Below are 22648 nucleotides of genomic sequence, written 5' to 3'. Positions count from 1 at the left end.
GAATCCTCCAGACCCAGGGATCAAAACCCACATCTGAGTCTCCTATGCTACAGGCAGATTCTTTACCATTGAGACAGCAGGGAAGCCCAGTGGAAAATGATCCGACCTTAAAAAGGAGTGAAGCACTGACACTTGCCACAATGAGGATGAACCTTGAGGATGTGATGGTCAGTGAGAGAAGCCAGACACACAAGACCACATAGTGTGTGATTCCATTTACATGAAACATCCAGAACAGGCAGATCCACAGAGACAGGGTGGGTACCCGGGGTGGGAGAGGGGCATATGGAGTGAGTGCTCAAGGGGGGAGGGGTGGTCTTGATGGGGTGGTGAAAATGTTCTGGAACTGGATGGAGGGGACGGTTGCACAGTTCTCTGAACATGACGACTTCTTGCAGCGTGGGAGGCAGGGGAGCCTGAGTGAAGATGCCCTCCTGGGCTGAGGAGCTGCAGAACCATCATCCATCCCTGGGTCTGTCCTCATCAGAGGCCTCCCGTCTCCCTCATGGCTGGCTCAGGTCCCTTTGGGATCTGGCCATGGAACCCCTAACCCCCCACCCCACCCAGCCCGAGTTGGAGGCCTGGGTCCACATGAGCACAGATAGGTGAGTGACCTCACCACTGATGGAGGACCCCTGGAGTCGTCACTCTGCAACCTCCCAGCCAGGGCCTCCCAGGTCATGGTGGCCCCTCCATCACCCCACCCCAACCCCAGCCCTGCTGGCCCCAGTTGAGTCTAGGAGACAGAAGTGGGAAGGACCCTCCCAGGGCCCCGAACCAGAGGAGGGGGCTGCAGCTTCTTGACGGCCCCCTCCCCACTGAGTGGGCCCTGGCCTGACTCCCCCACCATGAAATGTAGGGGGAGCGGTCAGCTCAGATCTTGGAGCATGTCAGCAGGGCCCTCTGGCAGACTTGGGGTTCCCCGGCCAAGGCCACCCCACCCAGGGCCTCCAGAAACCCTGCAGGTGACCAAGGAGCCTGCCCAGCCAGTTCTCCCTGCCAGCCCCTGCTCTCATCATCCCTCAGATCCCTTCCTGGTGCCACCCACCCGTGCCTGGGGGGTACAGGTCACCTCCTCTGTAGGGGCCCCCGGGTCTGGCACTGCTGGTGACATCTACCCCTCCGTAGGAGCCCAGAGGCGGGGTCACTGCATCCAGGCCTGGCAGAAAGGGTCAGGTTGAGCTTAAGGAACTCGAATAGGTGGAGTCCCCAAGGAGTGTGGACAAGGGGCCCAGCCCCTAGGGAAGGGTCCCCCCAACCCCCCATCCCCACTCCCCTCTCTCCCTCCCTCCTCCCTGGCCCGCAACAAAACACAAAGAACATCAAAATCAGGCAACTGAGACAGCAGCGGTCATAACAGGCTGCGTTTAGTGGTTTTTTTTATGTACAAGAAAAATGATTTTTTTGTCTAGTTTTTCATCATCTTTTGTCTTTTTGTTTTTTTATTATTATTACTTTTAAAGCTTCTCCCTCCCCGCCCCCAAAAAGTGCATTTTTATCAATTAATTTTTTTTTTAAATCTCCCACACTTTATAAAGACTCTCAAATACAGTCTCTGGAATGTCTGCTCTGTGCTCTGTGCCCCCCATGGGCGCCACCCCGCCCTGCTCCACCAGGCCTGGCCCCCCAAAGTCCAAGGCACCTCATGTCTGTGGGCCCAGGTGGGGCAGGGGGGACCCGTGGCTGCAGCCTTCAGGCAGCTCTAGCTGCAGGATGGGGGTCTCCCCAGGCCCCTCCCTCTCCAGCCCTGCCCCCCACCCCCCTGTAAATCAATATATTTAGTGCGAGCTAGTCTTACTCTGAGGTTATCACTCCTGGGGTGCCCCAGGCCCTGACCCGTCCTGCACCAGCCAACATCCCCCTACTCCCGCTCCAGGAAGGCTGCTTCCTCAGCTTAAATAACTTTTTAAAATAAAACTGCAAATATAAATATCTTTCTTTCTCAAAAAATAGGATTTTTGCTTTTTTTTGTGTGGATTTTTATTTTTTTCTCCTGCTCTTCCTTTCAGTCTCTCCATTTCTCACCTCCTACAATCCTGGCTTCCTGAACTGCCTTGGTCCTGGAGGGGCCCCTGCCTCTGTCCCACCACATGGGATGAGATGGGTCTCAGTAGTGCAAAGACTCTTCCAGAAGACCCTCTAAGGGGCTGGGGACTCCTCCCCCCACCCAAGACCTCCCTTAGAAGAAAGGAAAGGGACAGCCAGGTACAAACAGGGTGACAAGACAGGAGGGCTATGAGGGGTCTCCTGGGCGAGCCGGCCATGGTGGGGGGGCAGACTTTGGTATGGCCCCGGGGGAGCCTGCCTGGGTACAGGCCCAGACCCACACCCTTGCCAGGCTGGGCCTGGTCCGGCACTTTACATTCACTGGTTTTTAAGTTTTTTTTTTTCCTTTTTTATTTTTTTCTCTTAATCTCAAAAGGCGGGGTGGGGATCAAGGTGGGGGGCTAGCCAGGGGGCAGCAGCAAGTATGCTAATTCTCTTTCTCTCTCTCTCTGGTCCTGCAGGCTGGAGACCGCTCCAGGTGAGGGTTCCGGCCCCCACCATCCTGCCAGGCCCACCGCTACCCCAGCCCCGGGGTGCCCCCAGAGCCCCCGCCTGGAGCTCCCCCTGTGCCCGGACCTCACTCTCGCACACACACACGCACACACACACATCCACTCAGCTTCACCAAGATGATGGAAATAACAATTTCGCTGTTTTTCTTTTTTTCTTTCTTTTTTTTTTTTTTGTACCAGGCAGTTAAAAAAAAAAAACACCCCAAAAAAAGAAACCACAAAAAAAAAAAAAAAAACAACCAAACAAAAAAACTTTTTGCTGTGTCCTTTCTGAACAGTCAGCACGTTCCCCCTCAAATAGTTTTTTGTTTGTTTGTTTCCTGAAACGCGAGAATTCAGCAGTTATCTTTGGCAACACTTTATCACGACCTTAATTTAAAGAATAAAAATAAAATTGATCCACGTCTATATACAGTATGTGATTGCGTGGAGTTGGGGTGGGAGGCTGGGCTGGGAGGGTGAGGGGGTCCCGGCTTTGGGCCCATGCAGATGCTGCGGCCCCCCGAGACAGGCTAGCGGGCGGGCAGCAAGAGGAAGGTTAAGGCGGAGTGGGTGGGCAGGGCTGGCGGAAGCTGAGCGCGGAGCTAGGGGCAAGGATTTAGTGCAATTCCCGAGGAGGTTTGTGTTAAAGTGTGCTCGGCGGGGGGTTCAGCCCTTGGCCCCCCTCCCCACCCCGTAGTCCTAGAGGCCTGGATTCCCCTAAGTCCAGTCGCCCCCCTGGCCAGGATGACAGCTGTGATTTTTCAGTTGGCTTTATTGCAAGGGGGTGTTTGGGAGAGGGCTGAGCCCCTCAGGGAACCTCTCTGGGAGCTGGGGTGGGGGGTTGGGGGTCCCTGGCCTGGGCACTCGAGCTTGCCTCAGGACACTGGGGTGTGGACGGGGCCACCCGGCCCTGGGCTCCCCTGCCACCCACCTCAGGAGGGGGTGTCCTGAGACATTTGGGGGGCTGATGGGCTCGGGGGGTGGGGGAGCAGGAGGAAACAAAACTATCCTGTAGAAACAATGATGAAAGTTGCCTTCTTTAAAAGCTTCCCTTTAAAAACAAGAACAAGACGGGGTTTGTCACAGAACAGAGGGGTGCGGGGTGATGGGCCAGTGGCTGGAAGTGGCGGGGGGGGGCAGGGATGCCCCTGCACCTCGGGCTTTGACTAGGAAGGGTCTCAGCTCAGCAGAGTGTCTATTTACAGGGTCCCACGCTAGGGTTGCATATGCGACAGGGGGTTAGGGGTTGGGGGAAGGGTGCCCTGGCCTCTGGCAACATGGTCTCCCCAGCCCTGGCCCCAGTCCGTGGCCTGTGGCTCGGTCAACACCGGTCCTTTGGGGGGGTGGGGGCCAGAGGCTGGGGGGAGGCAGGTGCCAGCCCCCAATTACAGTCAGTGCCTTTGAGTAAAAAGAGGGGTGCAGGGGGAATCTAAGGCCCTGGAGGTGGGGCCCCCTGCTGCCCACCTCGACGGGGATTGTGGATCCAAGATGGCAGCTCCCCGGTGGCCACAGGAAGGGCGGCCATGTTGGAGGTTGGTGAGGGGGTGTCGGGGTTGCGGGGGACAAGGGCAGGGAGACAGGAATGCTCTGGCTGGTTGGAAGGCCAGCCCTCTCTTGGGCCCATCCCTGAGCTGGGGAGTCGGTAAGGAGGGTCCCCGCGGACAATGGTGGCCACTGTATGGCTAGCAGTTGATGAGACATCTCAAAATCAGAACCCAAAAAAGGGACAGAAGGGGGAGGGGGCGGGTTCGGTGGGGTGGGGGTGGGGGGACACGGCAGAAACACAAAAACCCCACAGTCCTGCCTGAAGGCAAGCCCCTGTGGTAAAGCACAAATGCCTTAGAAGGCTTTGCCCTCGCTCGCCCATGACTTCCTGACCCCCTTTGCTCACCTCGGGGAACAGAAGTGGATTCTACGTCTGTGGTGGGTTTGTCTTTTTATTATTTTGTACAAAAATAAATCGACTTTTAGGAATTTGTTTGCTCTCTCTCTCGCTCGCTCTCTCTCTCGCTCGCTCGCTCTCTTTATTTTTTTTGTCTTTTTGACTTTTCATAGAAGTTGGTTGCAACTTGTAAACATTTTTTTTTAAATTAAGATAAAGTGTAGTACCCGTTCTGTTACAAAGTGCCAAGACTCCTATTTGTGGTTGGTTGTCTTGTTGTTGTGTTTTTTTTTTCTTTCATTTTTGTAAAATCTTGTTTTTATTGCTTTTTGTGACACTGGAACTTCTGGACACTCTAGCTCCCCCATCCCTGACACTGTGAGACCCTGGGTTCCTGCTCTTGGCTCCTTCACCCCCTCACTATCGTCCGCTCCTCTGAGGAAAAGTATATTTTATATATATATATATATCTATATATAAATTTTGTCTTTAAGGAGGAAAAGAGGGAAAAAAATCTAATAAAAAGTGCTTTTAAAAACTGGGAGAGGGCTGGGGAGGGGAGTGGGTGAGGACAAATAGTTTCCAATCTCCAAGTGTCTCACGGGGTCAGGGGATGAAGACAGGGGGTGGCAGGGACGCCCTGAGTGGTGGCCCATTGGGTCCCGCCAGGTTGTAAGTGCCGTGAAGAAAGGCGGCGGGGGCCCTTGGGGAGTCACCCTGGCATCCCCCCATTCCCCATCTTCTTCCCTTTCTCCACACCTGGAAATAAAATAGATTTGTGTTGCAGTGGCCAGGAGATAACGGGGGCCCACAGGCAGGAATGGGAGGCAGGGAGGCAGTGGGAGAGATGGAGGGGGAGACCCCCACTTAGGAAGTGCCCTGAGGAAGGAGGGTGGGGGTGGGGGTGGGGCCATTTTAACGTCCACTCACAGCGGACAAAAATCATTTTTTAAGGTCTTGTCTCGAAGACTCTAGAAACCAGTGAGGGAAGGAAAAGAAAAGACCACCTGGGTCCCCGGCTTCCCCTGAGACCACCCTCACCCCTGCCGGGACCTGGGATCCTGATCAGGCCTCAGATGGGACCCCAGACCCAAACCCAGTGGCAGTGGTGGGGGGGGGGTCGCCCAGGGAGTTCAGAATCCTTGTGTCCCACAAAAACCCCAAACCAAGCCCCGAAAGCCATCGATGGGGTGGGGGAGAAGCGGGGCTGGGGGCTGGGGGTGGGGTGCAGGTGGGGCAAGGGTCCCCGTGGAGGGGAGAACGGTCATGAAGGAGAAAAATCGGAGAAAAGCACTACCCTAGATTCTGTGACGCTTCATATATATATATCTGTATATATATATATATATATAGATATAGATATCTGTATATAGAGATTTTCTTTTTTTGTGTTTTTGGGGGGTGGTGGGTGATTTGCTCTCTCTCTCTCTCTCACTTTCTCGGGTTTCTGTTTTGCTTTTTTTTTTTTTTTTTTTTGGTTTTTCAAGCGAGTCCGGCCGCGAAGCTGCCGTCGGCGGTGGTGGCCCCGGAGCCCCCGTCGCCTCCCCCTGCGGCGCTCGCTACATTCAACCTGCCCAGGCCATCGGGGCTGGCCTCGTCCTCCTCCTCGTCCTCGTCCTTAAAGTGCTTCTCCTGGCCATTGCGCCGCGCGGCGGCAGCGGTGTCATCTTCGGGCGAGCCGGGCGGGGCGGGGGCGCCAGGCGGTGGGGCCGCGGGGGCCCCAGGGGCTGGAGCGGGGTCGGGCCCCCCAAGCGCCCCGCCCCGCACACGGGGCTTGCGGCCACGGCGCGAGGGCACGCCGTTGCAGCCGTCCTTCTTGAGGTGTCTGTGCAGGTGGTCGGAGCGCACGAACGTCTTGCAGCAGCTGTCGCACTGGTAAGGCCGCAGGCCGGTGTGCACGCGCATGTGGTTCTTCAGGTCGTAGTTGTGCGCGAAGGCCGCCCCGCACTGCTGGCACAGGTACGGCTTCTCGCCCGTGTGCTTCCTCATGTGCACCTTGAGCTTGTCCTGCCTGTGGACGGGCCGAGGGTCAGCGGGCGCGCCGGAGGGCAGCCCCCCTCCCAGGATGCCAGCCCTGCCCAGCCCGCCCCACTGGCCTTGGAGCGGGAAACTGGGACCTTCATGGGAAGATGGGCTGCACCCTGGGTTGGGGGGGCAGGGAGGGCACCCCAGCGGAACACGGTGAGCGGGTTTAGGTCCCCATTCTGAGAACAGCACTGAGGAGCCCACAAAAGTCTAAAAAGGGCCTCAGACCCTGCTGGCTGTGTGGCCCCAGAACAACAGCTGAACCTAAAACCCTCTTTCTTTTTTTGTCAACAGTGCTGGATCAACTCACTCACCAGAGATGGCAAGATGGTAAGTGCATTCTTAACCACTGGACCACCAGGAAAGTCCCACTGAAACCCCTCACCTTTTGTTTTTGGCTGCGCTGCAAGATCTTAGCTACTCGACCAGGAATCAAACCTGTGCCCCCCTGCAGTGGAAGCTTGGAGTCTTAACCATTAGATCACCAGGGAAGTCCCACTGAAACCCCTTTCTTATCCATAGAAAGAGGAAGGGAAGACGCCTCTCTACTGCCTGGGGTTCTGCCCAGTGGCAGACGTATAGCTTAACACTACAGGTATTTATCCCTGCTGAGTATGTGCATGCTTAGTTGTTCAGTCATGTCTGACTCTTTGCGATCCTATAGACTGTAGCCTGCCAGGCTCCTCTGTCCATGGGACTCTCCAGGCAAGAATACTGGGGTGGGTTGCCATGCCCTCCTCCAGGGGATCTTCCCCACCCAGGGATCAAACCAGGGTATCCTGCATTGCAGGTAGATTCTTTACCATCTGAGCCACCAGGGAAACCCTGTTCCAGGTGCTGAAAATGCTCCAGAGAACAAGGTGGAATGCCGTGGGTCCTGGAGGAATTGGTGACTGAGAGGGTTAAATAGTCCTGGTTTTAGCTCTGAAAGATCTCTGTCCTGGGAAACCCCTGGGTCACTGGAAATACAGGGCAGTTGGTCATAGCAGTAACCAAGTCCCCCCACCCCCTAGTTCCTGCCAAATCCCCCCTCCCCTGCCTCAGTCCACTCTGGCCATGCTGGCTTCCTGGCTATGAGCCCAGCACACCAAGAACCACGGGCCTACAACAGGGCCCTCACACATGCTGCTCCCACGACCAGAGCACTGTTTTTCCTCTCAGATCTTCACAACTGAATTTTGGCCCAAATGTGAGCTTCTCAGAGAGGCCCAACCAGCACTCCTTCACTCTTGGTCCTTTGTGCTACTGCCTTGTTTCTCGTCTGTCTCCCTGTCTGAACTGTGAGCCATGAGAGAAGGGTATGATTCCAGGGTCCCTCTCTGCCCCTCTCACCCCACAAACAGCAGTGTGGACCAGACTCAGCCTAGGACCTCTGGCCTACAAAACCTATCATCTCATCAGTTCTGGGGTTACCATGGTGCAAGTGTTGCTCTGTCCTGCTGAGCTCTTGAAATGTGACTGGTCCAAAGTAAGGTGTGCAAGAAGTGCAAAAGGCACCCCAGATTCTGAAGACTTCCTTTTACTCAAAGTGATGTGAAATATCTCATTTATAATTTTGCTTATTAATCACATGTTGAAATGAAACTAACAGATTATGCAAAATATGATTAAGATTACTTTCACCTATTCCTTTTACTTTTTGAAAATGTGGCTGCCAGAGAATGTAAAGTCACAGAGGTGGCTCACATGGTGTTTCTATTGCACTATGCTGGTTCATACTGATGGGGGTGGATTCCTTCCTGGAATCCACAAGGCAGGGGCAGGGACCTGGATCTCCAGAACTCCGGCAAGCATCTGACCTGCTCTTTGCTGCAGACTCTTGCACTCTACTGAGTCCCTCTGGGTCTCTCCCTTCTGATGTCCACCAGACTGAGAACTTCTTCAGTGCCAAGACTAATAGACTCCTACTCATCCTTCAAAACCCCACATGAAATGCCCCTTTGCCTCCAGGAAGTCTTTCCTATCCCTAACACAAAGCCTGCACCTAACCCCTGCCGCCACCCAGCCTCTTTCAGTCCCAAGTCTCTTCCTCTGGCACCACTCACAGAGCTGATGTCCCTGCCTGTTCTAACTCTTCTAGGCTTCTTGCTGTCCTGAGGATCAAATCCTGGCCCAATGCAACCAGACCCTTGACTACTCTCTGGCTTGTTACCCTCACATGAGCCAACAGAATTTGGGCCACAATGAACTCACTGTTCCCTAGATTAACTGGGGCTGTCACCAGGAAGACGATGGCAATTGCCAGGCGCTCCCCCTTCTACCTGCTCAGGTGCCCTGCTCACATCCTGGGGCCATGTCACGGAGGGAACAGGAGGGACTCAGACTATTCTAGCACTACATGGAGATTGCCCCAGCTGAGGCTTAGAAGCTCAGAGAGGGGAAGTGACTTGCACTGAGTTGCACAGAGGGTTGGGGGCTGCGCCAAGGTGCGGTGGGTGGTGGAGGCAGCCTGGGTTTCATCACTTCAAGCCCCGGCCCGGGTAATTATAGCCCCGGCCGCCACAGGCTGCGCTTACTCAACTCTCTAGTGTGACTCAGAGGGGCCCCTAGGCTCCCCGGTCTGGAGGGGTGGGAGCTGGGGCCCTGGGTGGGGGTGGGCAGAGAGGAGCCAGGTGGGCATATGGGAGGAAGATACTCCATGCCTCAGTTTCCCTGACTGAGGGAATCAGTAAACAGTAAAAGGAATCAGCCCCGAGCTGAATGTGGGGCGGCCAAGAGAACTCCAGATTAGATGAAATGAAGCCTTGGCGGGATGGGTGGTGGAGTAGGGACATTACTTCTCCAGACCTGGGCTTGCTAGGTCTCCTCCAAGCTGCTCCTCCCAGGCTCAGAGATCCTGAGGGCAGGACCCCAGCTATCCCAGTCCACCCTCCCCATTTCTGGAGGGAAAGGAAGGACCCCAAGACCACCAGCACCCCAATCTCACCGAAAGGGGAAGCCAAGCCACCATCTAGGTGGCTTGCCTCCCAGCCAGTGCCCTTTGCCCCTGCCTGGCACTCCAGAGTCCTGGAGTCCCAGCCACACCCTCCTCTCCTGGCCTGCTGGGAAGGGGGCCCGGGTACTGGGCTGGGGGTCAGCCCCCAGATTCTATCCCCATGGGGTGGGGCTGGGAAGCTGGGACAATAGCCTCTTTCTTCAGCCTGGGTGGGCGTGGCTGGGGGAACCCCAGGGCGGATGAGGGTAGGGGGTGATGCTGAGTCACCCAGCCTGGCAAGGCCCCTGCACACCAGCCAGCCCCCCGCCCCCACTGGGCCGGCCCACAAAGCCCAGCCTGCCACCTCTGGACTCCTAAGACCTGGCCTCAGACATCTCTCCAGGGCCCAAGCCCAGCGACCCCGTGCCCTTCCTCCTCCACTGGCTGTGGCCCATCCTGTAAGCTGAACCAGCCCCAGGGCCTTTGCACTGGTGCTTCCCTCTCTGCCTTTCCCTTGCCCTCTCCTTCTTTGGGTCTCAGTCCTCGGGGAAGCCTCCCTGTGGTGGGCAACACCCACAGCTGCCCTCTTGCCTGGTTCTCTGCTCTTTTCCTCCCTAGCACTTTCCACCAACTGATGTTAACAATTCTGTGGTCGTATCCTGCATATGCCCATTGCCCCCATGGGGATTTTGGTGTTTCTCTACTTTGAGAACAGGGCCTGGCACCCAGTAGGCACTTGTACATGTTGGCTGAATGAAGCAGGTTCCCTGGGCTCATGGAAGGTTTGTAAGTTAAACACAATAACCAGAGCGCCCTGCTCCCAGTGGGGCTGTGGTGTTCTCCCAAGGCCCAGATTCTCCAGTCTGGAGAAGAACCACCACAGGGAAAAAGAAGAAGAGCTATGCCAGGGACGTCCCTGGTGGTCCAGTGGTTAAGAATCTGCCTTGGAATGCCCAGGACGTGGGTTTGGTCCCTGGTCAGGGAACTAGGATCCCACATGCCTCGGAGCTCCTGAGGACATGAGCACCCAGCTAGAGAATCCGTGCGCCGAAAGGAAAGATTTGAATGATGCAATTAACACCCGATGCAATAAATAAATAAAAATATTTTAGAAAAGAAAGAAGAGTTGCCCCTTGGGCTCTTCCTCCCAGCCTCACACACTTCGGCCCCGCCTGGCACGCTTTAGGTTCAGGTGGTCAGCCTCTTTAGGTGCTGTGTGCCCACTCCCATCATAGGCTTTCTTGACAGGCACACGTGGGGGGGGGGGCACCAATGGAGAAGGCACCCTTGTAGGGTGTTTTTGCACACAGAGGCAGGATGTGAACCTGTGTGCACACATGATGGCATAGGGGGTCCGTGTGCAGCCATTGGACCAGGGGCCCCCAGGAAGCACCCCAACTCCCCACCGCGGAGGCGCCAACTCACCTGGTGAATCGGACCTTGCAGATGTTACACTCGTAGGGCTTCTCGCCTGTGTGGGTCCGGATGTGGCGCGGCAGCTTGCCGGCACCCTGGATGACCTTCTCACAGATGGGGCACTTCTGGAAGGCCTTGGCCCGGATCTTCTTCTCCACCTTCTGTGACCAGGCCGGGTAGACGTCCCCGTCGTGGGCGCCGCTGAAGTACTTCAGGTAGTAGTCCACAACGCCCTTGTCGTCCGCCCGTGACTCCTCGTCGCTGTCCCCCGCCGTGGCCGCCCCCGCCCGGCCCACCGACGACATCATCTGCTGCAGCAGCGTGCTGGCCGCCAGCCCGTCTGCATCAGCCCCATCCGCGTCCTCGCCCTCAGCCGCGCCTGACAGGAAGCCCGGAGAGTCGCCTGGCTCCGGGGCTGCCTCCGACAGTGAGGCCGCCTCCTCCTCCCCGCCCCGGCCGTAATGGCCGTTCTGCGTGGCGGTGGATGGCGGGACCACGGGGGTTGGAAAGAGGCCCCCTGCCGGGGCGTCCTCATCCCGCTCTGGCCACAGACCTGGATTGCTGTCGCCCTCATCCCCATCCCCAGCTGGGGGCCGCTCAGCCGGGGGGCCGGGCCCGTAGAAATCCAAGCCATTGCAGTCGCCAGCAGCCACGGCGGCCACAGCGGCGGCCACGGCCTCCTTGGTGGCATCCAGGTCATCATCGGATGCGCCAAAGGCAGACCATGGGAAGGAGGCGGCCGCGGTGGCGGGCAGGCTGTTCATGGGATTGGTCTGGAAGAACTCGAGGTACTCCTTGGCGCGAAGGAGGTTTCGCTGATCAATTTGATCTACGAGGTCCAGCTGCCCGGCATCGGCGCCTGCGTCGGCTGCCAGGATCTGCCGGTCGAGGAGGTCGGCACACACGTGGCTCACAGCGGGGATCTCGAGCAGGCGGGCAGCGCTGAGGATGTCGCCCACGTTGGCCGTGCTGACAGTGAGCGTGGCCGTGTAGGCGAAGTCCATGAGGGCCGTGAGTGCCTCAGCGCTGACGAAGTCGATCTCGTACACGTTCTGCTGGTCCACCACGGCGCCTGATGTGAACAACTTCTTGAAGTACTGGCTGCAGGCGGCTAGCACCGAGCGGTGCGTGGGGAACTCGCGGCCCTCTACCAGGATCACCACATCACACAGCAGGCCCTGCGTCCGCTGCTCGTTGAGTCCGCTCAGGATGTCACTGCTGTGGTCAGGGAACGGGATCCCGATGGGGCCGTCCACGCCGCCGGCCATCTTCCGCGCCGAGACCTGCAGCACCAGGGAGCAAGGGGCAGTCGTAAAGGTCAGGGCTGGAGAGTGGGGGTACGGATGGGGCCAGCTGGGCAGCAGGACCCTCGGAGAGTAGTCCCCCCACCCCAGCCTCAGTTTCCCTGGCTCTGCATTAGGATGGTCTGTGGTCCGTGGTCATCACGGACTGTGATGACACTGTGGGATGTCACTGGCGAAACCCAGTCAGTGCCTCAGGGATGAACACCAGCCCCCTTCCCTCTTTAATGGACGGAAGAGCCCGGCTGAGGGGCGGTTTGAAGTGGCATGGGAGCACACAGAAGGTGCTCAATAAATGCCCAGCATGAGTTGCATCCTAGTGAATCTAAGCACAGGCTTCTGCCCATCCCCTCTCTAGAAGGCCGGGGTGGTGACATAAGGCACCCACTGTGCGCCATTCTGGCTGAGCACCCTGCAGTCCCATAGGCAATGTGGTCTCCACTGCAGAGGTGAGAAAGTGAGGCTCAGGGAGTCCCAGGACCCCGTGGCTGCTCCTCAATGCAAACCCAGGGTGCCTGACCCAAGAGCCACTACCCAAACAGTGTGGCTGTCTAACCCTGCCCGGCCCCTCAGCCCCCCTAACCTTCCCTCCTGCTGCTTGGTCAGACCCGGTTCTCTTGGGGGGCTCTGAGTCAGCAGGAAGGGGTGAGGCCAAGACCCGGGGACCTGGCCAGAACCATGGGGGCTGTGGGTGTGCCCTGGTGGGGTGGGGCCATGACTCTTCAGGAGGAATCCCTTCCTGCCATGTGGAGCCCCCAGGACATAGCTCAGCCCTTGCAGTGAATAACGGGGGAACCAGGCCACTGTCAGATGCTCCTCCCTGCCCACTTGAGCTGACCCTGTCAAGGAGTAATGGGGGGCCAGGGGCCTCCTGTCCACCTCCTGCCTGGCCAGTTCCTCTCCTTTAGGCCACCGTGTCTGCACTGTTCAGCTTAGGACAAGACGCTGCCGCTCTTAGTGCCTCAATCTCCCCATCTGTCAAATGGGCAGAAGCCTTTGGCAGAGCAGGGCCAGAGGGGGACTCAGTCTTGCCCCTCTCCCCCCGTCCTTTTTTCCGCCTTCCCCTGGGCTGTGACTCATCCACCCACTCGGGCGCTTGTGCAACCCCCTGGCTCCTATCCCCAACCTCCACCCTCTCAGGGGAACCCCTGGCTGCCCAGAGCCACCCAACAAAACCCACATTCCTTGGGCCCAGCTGGCCTGCTTTCAGGACGGAGCCCCCGCTTGTCCCTGGGGAGAGGGCCTGAATCCAGCCTTCCTCAGCCTCCCCAGGACCCCCAGCTGAGTCACCCAGCTCAGGTCTAACCCGATCCCTCCTGCTAGGTATGCCTCTCGCGGGATGCAGGCGGCTGGCCCAACCAGTCCCAAGGACCCAGGGCCGCCCTGGGAGCGGGGTCCAGGCCTTGGGGCCGACACAGAGGCCTTTGTGTGGTGCGCAGGCAGCCAGTACACTTCCCGGGACGCCTCTCTCCACGGCCCGCCCTCTTTCCCGCCGACCGCACCAGCTGCTCAGCTCCCCCCTCTGTTCCGCCAGTCCGCGGTGGGTGCGGGGGGGGAGGCTCAGATGTGGCTGTTGGGAGCAGGAGGATGGGGGGGGCGTGACCCCATCCAAGGCTCGGCCACAGGAGACCTCGGCAGAGCCCCCTGTGGCGGCTCCTACCCCCTGCCACCATCTGCCGTCTGGCCCCGGGCCCCTGGGAGCGAGTGGGCAGATGGGCCTCCGGATCAGACCGGCCTCGGCCCCTCCTCTGATCCGGGCCACCAACACGCCAAGATGGCCACCCTTGCCCTGCCTGCCAGTGTCCCTTCAGGTGCCTCCTGGGGCCTCTAGGTCGGGACCTGAATTGGTCCAGGTGACTCACCTCTGCCGTGGCCACTCCACCCCCGCCTCCCCACCAGGCCAGGCGCCGGTGCAGACCTACTTCAAGTGCGAAGTCAGCCAGTTGGGAAGGAGCGGGCTCTGTCTTTGAACCCATCCTGGGGCGATGGTTCAAGCCCTGGGCCTGGGTCTCCACCAGCTGGAAGAGCTGAACCAAGCGCACACAGCCTGCTGTGTGGGGCAATCCTTGGGTCTGGGCTGGGTCTGGGGGTCCAAGTCCCTGACCTTCCCCAGCTGGGGCCTCTTATTTCCCCAGCTAATCATCTGATATGAATTTGGGCAAACTCTGGGAAATAGTGGAGGAGAGAGGAGCCTGGTGTGCTGCAGTCTCTGGGGTCGCAAAGAGTCAGACATGGAGACTGAACAACAACAAATCATGTGAGACTCTCCTCTCAAGGGCAAGGCCTGGGGTGATGCAGGCCAAGGGAAACGCCCAAGAAAGCAGCATGAGCCCCATTCACAGATGAGAACACTGAGGCCCAGAGACAGCTAGAAGCCAGGCCGAGAGCACCCAGCGAGGTTGACCCAGGAGCCCACAGAGACGAGAGGCTGGTGGTCCCCCAACCCTCACCTACACATTTCCCAGCAAGCCGCAGCCTCTTTTCTCTGCCTGGAAACTAAACTGGCCACCTGGCTTAACCCTCTCTCCAAGAACTCATGCCACCTGCCTGCCACACCCCAGGCCGCTGTCCCCACAGGGGCCTCTTGGGGCCCTCCCTCTAAGAAAGGGGAGGAAGTCCCTGTGAGATGGGAGACGGAGGTCAGGTGGGGTCCTGGTGGCAGAAAGTACTGATGACTAAGCACCCACTGTGCGCCACAGCAGGGTTTCACCAGGAGAGCCCTTCCTTGCTCTAAGAGGCCCTACTGGCGGCACCTGACACCTAGTAGGTGCTCCCACACTGGCGGTTTCCTCGGTAATGATGAGCCAACGAAACCTCTCTCCTCCAGGAAGCCCCACCCCCCACGCTGGCCATGTCCACACCCTCAACGGCCAGGGTCCCTGAGCTCAGGCCCACACCCACCCAAGGCACGGTCTTTCATCACAGCTCCACCCCCACACTTGCCTCCATGGGATTTCCGGGGCCGTTTGGTGCTGACTCGGCGGCCGGCCGAGGGGCAGGCCTCGGCAGGCTCCTCCTGGGCTGGAGGTGGGGCACCCTCCTCCCTCTTGGGCTGCTCCCAGGCCCCTACACCCGGCCCTCCCCTGGGCAGCACACAGTAGGGGTGCAGCAAACAGCAGGAGAAACCAAAGACCAAAGAGCTATGCACTGGAGTGAGCCCACACCCAGCCCTGCCCACCTGGCTAGCAGGCACACCCAGTACCAGGGACGGTGCCAGTCCCACCTCCAATCTAACCTAGGGTCACTTGCTGCAGCAGGCAGCTAGGACCTGGGCCAGCTTTGGGCCCTCCTCGGTGCCCTAACTTTCAAGACCTAAGTGGACCCTAGGCTGTAGAGATGAGGAGAAGCTCAGAGAGGTGCTAAGACCAGGGCAAGGTCATACAGCAGAGCGGTGGCCTGGCTGGGACTCAAATACTCTGACCTAAGCTGCCACACTCACCCACTGGGGATGCAGGGTGAGGCTGGGAGAGTCCAAACCTGGTTCCCAGAACATCAGGGGGCAAAGCCCAGGGTAGCGCCCCGGGAGAGGGTCAGGGGGAGGAGACTGAGGAGTCCCCAAGGTCAGGTGCAAGGTGAGGGCTGAGGCTGGGCCTCCCCCTCCTACCCACACCCCCCAGGAAGGGGGTGGCCAGCAGCAGGTAGGTAGGTAACTGTCAGCTGATGCCTTTTTGGAGGAGAGTCCAGGGAGGGGGGCAGCTTAATGGGGGTTACAGGCTCCCACACCCACCCAGGGAGAGAACAAAAGGGAACTCCTTCAGGGACCTCTGACACCTACTATGTGCCACGGCAGCCCAGGAGCACATCCTGGTCCGTCCACCTCCAAGCTGGGTGACCTTGGGCCAAGAAAAGCACCTGTTTCCTTGGGAGTTGTGACGGTAGCAAAGGGTTCCACTCTAGTCCACTCAGCAAGCCTTGGCCTAGGACCTACCATGTGTCACTGACAGTCCCCAAAGGCCTGATGAGGTGGTTCGCCCCCTGCCTTGTAGATGGGGGAGGGCTTTCAACTTCACTTCTGAACATTATACCAGAGGGAATCCACCTCCCTCTCCATCTACTATGTGCCAAGGAAGTGCCAGGCAGGCCCCAGGAGGAAGCTGAGCCATCCTCTAGAGGGAAAAAAACTGGCCCAGAGAGGGTAGGCGGCAGGCCCAAGGTCACACAGCAAGTCTGGCACCCAGGTGCGGCTGCCAGGCCAGCACCCGGCCGCCCCCACCCCCTCCCAGCCTGGCAGCCTGTGTTGCAAGGTTGGTCCTGACGGGTTACCCCGCCCTGACCTGGTGCCAATCCCTGCCTGGCCCGGTCCCCGGCCTGGGGTTTAATGGGACAGGAATGCAGCGTCCTGGTCGGGGGGTGGGGGGCACCAACGGCTCAGGGTGACTGTGGCTGCCAGCTGTTGGCCGGCCCCCTGCCCGCCTGCCCTCACAGGCCTCCCTCCGGGCCAGACACCAGCAAACAGGCCCTCGGCCATTTTATGTGTCCATTTATTGCCCTAAATGGGGAGGGGCTTCCTGCCCGGGCCTTAAAGGGCCAGAGGCAGGAAGGCTGTGGGCCCACTGGGAAGTGTGTGTGTGGAGACCGGAGGGGGTGGGGATTAGGAGGTCATGGGGCTCCTATCTGACCCCCAGCTCATGGGTGGGGCCAAGGCCCACCCTGTTCCCACGCTCTGAGCGCTGTATTGGGCCAGGAAGTGCAGTCCTGACACCAAGCCCAGGTTTCAAGAGGAAGCCCTGAGAAGACAAGATCTGTTTTCAGTGGAGGTGGAAGGAGTAAGCTTCCTGTCACTGGGGGTAACCAAAGCTGGGCTTCATGGAAGCCCACCAGTGTCTACCCTGCCCTTAGCTCAGGTTGCACGTGCTTATCCAAGATGCCCAGGAGAGGCCTGGGTGACTTCTAGGGGCCTTGCCCCTCTCTTCATCCAGATTGCTCCTTCATGCCCTCCCCAGAGGCCAGCTTGTCACCTGGAGGCACCACCCCCGCCCCCACCTGCAGCCTGAGCAGGTGGAAGGCTCAGCCTGGAAACACCAGACAGAGGGGCGCATGGCCCATGGGGTCCCCAGGCTCCTGTGCTTACAGATCCAGCCCTTCCCGGCTACCAAACACATCCTGACAGGAGGTGGGACAGGGCCCTGTTTTCCAGTTGAACCAGAAAGGCGTGGGTGGGGACGCTTCCACCCCGTGGCCGTTCCCGGCCTGCTGGGGGACAGATGGAGGGCCTGCTTCTGTGGCCAGATTCTCCAGAGGGCGCCTTTCGCGCTCTGTTGCTTCAGAAACTTGGGCCTCAGGCCCCCCAGGGCCGGGGATGGTCCCCCAACAGGTCTTGGTCGACCCGGTGTCAACCCTCCCAGCTCTGGAAAGTGGGGCCTATGATCACCACCCCACTTCACGGGCCAGGTCACTGAGGCAACCTGCCTGGGTCGCACGGCGGAGCAGGATTCGAACACAGGTCGTCTGTCTGGCTCTATCTCGCCTAACTAGTCCTTCCAGGGCTCCACCCACCTGCCCCCACACACACTGCCCCAGGTGCCAGCAGGGGACTAAATCCCCCCACCCTGGGGGCCTTGGAGGCTGAGGACAGCTTATTCTCACACCCCCTCAGAATTGCCTTATGATAGCCCAGGAAAAAAAGGGAGAGGTCTGCCTAAGGTCACGCAGGGAGCCTGGGGCCAGGCTGGAGTCCAGCTGACACCTGTGAACTCGGGGCAGGGGGGCGCTTCAGAGCAGAGACGCAGGAGGGGCTCTCCTGGGCCCTGACACCACCCAGCAGTCACTTGATAAACATCCCCGGAGAATCAGAGTAAATCCTCAGGACAACGCTTTGGGGCTAAAGGTAATCTCCCCATTGTAGTGATGGCCACACTGAGGCTGGCAGAGGGAAGGCAACCTTCCTAAGTGGGCCTCAGATGGAGGTGAGGGAGGGCCAGGCTGGACCACACTGGCCCCCATCCAAGCCTGTTCCTCTGGTCTCCACTGCCCAGGGCTGTGGCAGCTCAGTTTATGGTCTATCAGGTGCCTGGAGCACAAGGTGACAGGTGGGGGGGGGTGTCATAGTCACACATACCCCTCAACAAGATCCCTGCTGTACCCCAAGCTGACCCAGGTGCCTCCTCCACGAGGGAGGGAAGGAAAGGGAACACAGGTGGGCCTGCGGGCAGTACGTCGGGGAATTCACAGTAACCTCATTTCACACAGAAGGATGTTCAGGCTCCGAGAGACTACGGGACCTGCCCAAGGTCACAGAGCAAGTGGGCTGGAATCTGAAACCCCAGTGGGCCCCCTTCTCGGGCCAGCTCTGCTTCAGAGGGCCTGGCCCCAAGTCTTGGCTCTGTGAGGCAACCTGGGTCTCCTCGGGAATAATGGGTTGTAAAACACACACAGTCTCCAAGGACCAAGGTGCCAAGGGGTGGGGCTGCAGCTCAGATGGGGTGGGAAGGGCCTGGGATGCTGGGACGCTGAGGCTCTTGCTGTGTGACCTTGGACACCTTGCCTCCCCTCTCTGAGCCTCACTGTCCTCTTGGGGCAGAGGCTCCATTTGGCTGACAGGTGCCTACTGTCAACCTCCAGGCCCTCTGTAAGACAGGTGAGCAGGTGCCCCTTGGCTGTGACATGAAGAGAACTCTAGATACCACCAGATCTGGGCAGTAGACCACAAGGGTCAGACCCAGCCCTGGTTGGGTGACCTTGGCCTGCTCTCTGCTTCCCCTGGGCCTCAGTCACTCCTGCCCCATTCAGCACCTTTCTGAGGCTTGTCTAAGCCCTGTGGCCCCACGCTTGTATGGGGCCTTCCTTCCTGGCCTCAGTTTCCCTCCCATGGCATCAGGGACCACCTCTAGTCCAACAGACTCTGGATCAGTCACAAGGGTCCAGGGAAAAGGAAGGAAGGAAAAAAGCCCACAGAAGGACTAGCTCTTGCCTGTAGAACTTGCCCCCAGTGGATTAGGCTTGAGCACGGCCAGGCCTCAGTCTACCACACAAAGAAAAGGGTGCAGGGGTTCCCTGCAGCCACTCACCCATTGCTGAGTGCCTGTGCGAAGGGCTGTGTGGCTCCCCGCCTGGGGCCAGGGTGCTGACTGGCCACCATGCAGCCAATCAGGACTGAATAATAAATACCCCCCCAAAGTGACCCACGAATTAAAATTTCAGTGTCCCCGATGGCTCCTCTTTCCTTCATTAGGCATGCGGATCCCAGGGCTTCGCTCTTCCAGCCATCAGCTCCCGCCCCCCCCCTTCTCCCCCAGGCTCCCGTCTCCACAGCGATGGCTGGCGGTAAACAGAGCCCCGAGCCCAGCCGATAAGTGCCAGGCCCGAGTGATCTAAGGGCCCCACTGGGGGTGGCCCACGGGGGAGAATGCCCCCAGCCTGGAGCCATGGAGGCCTGGGCAGCAGCAGAGCCCAGCCTGGACTCCCCAGTAGGAAGTGATCCGCTGACCCTGGGGAGGGCCCCCCCAGTGTGGGAGCGGCGCACTCGGGGTTACGCCCTGGCCCTGCTGGAGAGGGGGGGGCTGACACGGAATCCTGGACGCCCTCTCCGGCCAGGCCTGCTCCGGCCCTGCTCTGGGAGGCGGCGCGTGGGGGGGGGGGGGGTGCAAACCAAGCCCGCCACCCATGGGTGAGCCAGGTGGGCACACCCGGTGGAGGGGCACCAGCACCTCTCTCACTTCCGCCGCCTGGCTAGGGGAAGAGAGGAGTTGCCTGCCTCCCCCTGCCACCCCGCCAACTGCTGGCTACCTTCCCCAAACATTCAGCAGGCGCCCACTGGGTGCCGGGGCCTGGTTGGACAGCAGTCTCTTGCTGCGGGCCACTGGACTCCCCCACCACCGGCCAGCCGGCGCGGACAGTGCCTCCCAGGACCCGCAAAGGCCTGGGCCCACTGGGGTGCACCGTCCCCAGCGCTCAGCTCAGGCCCCTGCCTGGTTCCCAGGCCCGGGGCTGGGGGAGGGGGCCGGTTCCGAGGCCATGGAGGGAGAGAGGGCGAGGGAGGGGGCCGGATCCCACCAGCTTACCCCCTCCTCTGCTCGAGCTCAGGGTTCGCACGTGGTGGTGGCGTCAAGGGGAAGGAGGGGTGTCCGGGCCAGAGGAGACGGGGTCACGCGCTTTGGGGGCGCGGGCGGGGGAGAGGGGTACTCTCTGTCCCCTCACCCGGGGCCAGGGCCGGACGGCCGCGCGGGCAGGGCAAGGGGCCAGGCCGGTCCCCCCGCCCAAGGCTGAGTCAGGCCCGGGCGGGGGCAGGAAGCGGCCCCCTCCCCCGCCCCGGCCGCAGCGCGCAGCCCCCGCCCCGGCCCGCGGGCCCCCACCGCGCCGCCAGCGCGGGGTGCTCCTACCTCCTTCCCGGGGCAGCGGCGAGGGGGCCCGGCCCCGGCGGCGGCGGTGACGGCGGCTGCGGCTGGGCTGGCTCCCTCCGAGGGGCCGGGAGGCGGCAGTGAGCCTGGCCCCGCGCCACCCCCCGCCGCCGGCGGCCAATCCCCACCCGGGCTGGGGGGAGGGCGATGCAAATTACCCCGGATCTGGGTCCGCCCGCCCGCCTCCCCCACGCCCGGGCCCAGCCTGCACTAGGCCGCGCATCCCCGGGCTCGCCTGCTCCTCGCGGCCGCTCGGGCCGCCGCCCTCCCCGGGGAGCGCCTGGTGGGTGACCCCCCCCGGGGGCGGGGGGCTGAGGGGAGGGGGGCTGGGGACGGTTACACAACCAGGCGGGGAGGGGCCCCGGGGCGGGGAGGGGGCCGGCCCGCGGGCAGCGCAGCCGGAAGCCGGGGACCGCCACCGGCCCCCGGCAAGGGGAGCCCGGCTCCAGACCCCGCCCCCGAACCGGCAGGGACCGCCCTCGAGCCGCGCCGCGCTATCGGCCCGCGGTCATTGGCTCGCCAGCCCGCCGCTCACCGCCCCTCCTCCGCACCGCCCCTACCCGCGGACCGCGGCGGGCTGCCGGCGCAGGGCACCCTGGAACTAGTAGTCCTAGCCGCCTGCCACCTGCCAGCCACAAGCGCGGGGGAACTACGACGCCCAGAGGCCCCAGCGGCCGCGCCCGCCCACCCGGACACCCCACCCCTTCCCCCTCCTTTGCAAAGCCCCCCTCCCTGTTTTTTCAGCCCCCTCCCCCCCATCCCCCATGGAGCTCAATCCTGGCCAACTCCAACGTATGCACGCAACACCGAATAGGCCCCCGGGGGGCAAGAGCGCCCCCAGTACCCAGCTGCAAACTTAGCATGCGACGCGCCCCCTATCTCCCCACGCCGGCTCCCCCCACCTTCAATGCAGCCCCGCTTCCCCTCCCCCTCTCCTCGCGCGCCTGGGAGCCCCCAAAAACCATGCACGGAGGCGGGGGGGCTGCCGCACAAACCCGTGCACTTCGCCCCCAATACCCCTTCCCGGGCGGCGCCCCCTCCCCGAGCTCGGGATCCAGGGCGCCTCCCGCCTCCAGGCAGCTGCCAACCACCCCCTCCTCTGAAACTTGCGGAACGTCCCCGGCTCCGGGGATCGCCCCTTCCCGAGAGGGCAGCGGTGGGCGCAGTGCCCCCGGCCCGTCCCCGCCCTGCACCCCTAGCTGGGGGCCGCGTCGGGCGCTGCCTTACCTCGCGGGGCCGGGCCGGGGCCGGGGCGCGCGGGGCCGGGGCCCGGAGTTCGGACTGGGTTCCTTGGCCGCTCGCCTCTGGGGTCCGCGTCTAGCTCTCCCCTCGCTGGCTCTCCCCTCGTCGCTCCCTCGCTCCGGCGGCGGCGTCACTGCCCCTACAGTAACTGTACAGTACAGCCAAAGCCCCGTATGATGCTCGCGACTCCCTTCCTGGTTTCTCCGAGGGCAAGAGGGGTCCTCCCTTGTCTTAAAGGTGCCGCAGCCGCCGGCCCCCCCCACGCCCTGCCCGCCCCCCCCCACCCCGGCCTCAGAGGCCAGAACAGGCTCGGCAGGTCCCCTCTTGCCACGTCTCTGCCCTCCCGTGGGGCTTCGCCCGCTGCGCCAGGGAGACCGGGCTGTTATTAGGTTTTGTCAAGTTGGGGGGGGGGTCCAGCCCGCCCCCGGCGCGCCCCCGCTCCTCTGACCTCTCCGCCCCGCTGCGCGGCGCCGTGCCAGCCTGCCAGCTTATCTGGCCCCAGAGCTCCCCGGGGCGCGGGGGGAGCGGGCCCCCCGGGGTGGAGGGGGGGTGGGGGCCTCCAGATAAACAGGCCCCCAGCCTCTGCGCGGAGGCGGGTGAGGGGGGGCGCGGGCTTTGCCCCCGACGCCTGGGGCGTGGCAGGATGGCAGCGGGGGCGGGGAGGGCTGTGCGCACTGCGAGGACCGACGCGGGCGTGGGTCGCGGCTGCCCTGGCTGCTGGGGGTGGGTGGGGGGCGAAGGGGTGGGGACCGCGGGCCTGGCGCCCGCCCTCTCCGGGGGCCTCAGTTTGCCCAGCTGCGGAAGGGGACCCGGGGGCGGGCTTTCGGCTGACGGCTCGGGTCCGCTGGGCTCCCGGGTCCCTAAATGAAACAGCCAACCTGCTCGCCCGCGATTATATAAAGGAGTCGCCTCCGCCCGCTGCGCCAAGGGGCGTAGCGGGGGAAGGGGTTGGCGAGGGGCGGGCTGGGCTGTTGTTTTCCCGGCTTTCCAAG

At 61.1% G+C, this 22648-nt stretch overlaps 1 protein-coding gene across 4 annotated transcripts; it reads right to left on the bottom strand.

Moving 5' to 3' along the window:
- Nucleotides 1-1328: 1328 nt before the first annotated feature.
- On the bottom strand, nt 1329-21926 carry ZBTB7A (zinc finger and BTB domain containing 7A). 4 transcript variants are annotated; one of them, XM_070464970.1, is made up of 3 exons: nt 21642-21926; nt 10787-12060; nt 1329-6433 (listed from the first exon to the last, which is right to left on the bottom strand). In XM_070464970.1, exons 2-3 carry the CDS (start codon nt 12043-12045, stop codon nt 5905-5907), a joined length of 1788 nt encoding a protein of 595 aa, XP_070321071.1. In that variant the 5' UTR covers nt 12046-12060; nt 21642-21926; the 3' UTR covers nt 1329-5904. The 4 variants fall into 4 exon arrangements, with proteins under 4 accessions (XP_070321071.1, XP_070321072.1, XP_020750976.2 ...); XM_070464971.1 differs by lacking the exon at nt 21642-21926 and adding an exon at nt 20397-20882; XM_020895317.2 differs by lacking the exon at nt 21642-21926 and adding an exon at nt 20079-20385.
- Nucleotides 21927-22648: the final 722 nt, after the last annotated feature.

Source organism: Odocoileus virginianus, chromosome 3 (genome assembly GCF_023699985.2).
Source record: "Odocoileus virginianus isolate 20LAN1187 ecotype Illinois chromosome 3, Ovbor_1.2, whole genome shotgun sequence".
Taxonomy (NCBI): domain Eukaryota; kingdom Metazoa; phylum Chordata; class Mammalia; order Artiodactyla; family Cervidae; genus Odocoileus; species Odocoileus virginianus.
This window is presented reverse-complemented; position numbering and strand designations above follow the sequence as displayed.

What these genes read in the sequence shown, in the direction of transcription:
- ZBTB7A (XM_070464970.1), bottom strand. Translation starts at nt 12,045, where the DNA reads ATGGCCGGCGGCGTGGACGGCCCCATCGGGATCCCGTTCCCTGACCAC. An exon ending in TGCAAGGTCCGATTCACCAG is followed by an intron (nt 6,434 to 10,786) that starts GTGAGTTGGCGC and finishes GCCCGTCCACAG; the next exon opens with GCAGGACAAGCTCAAGGTGC.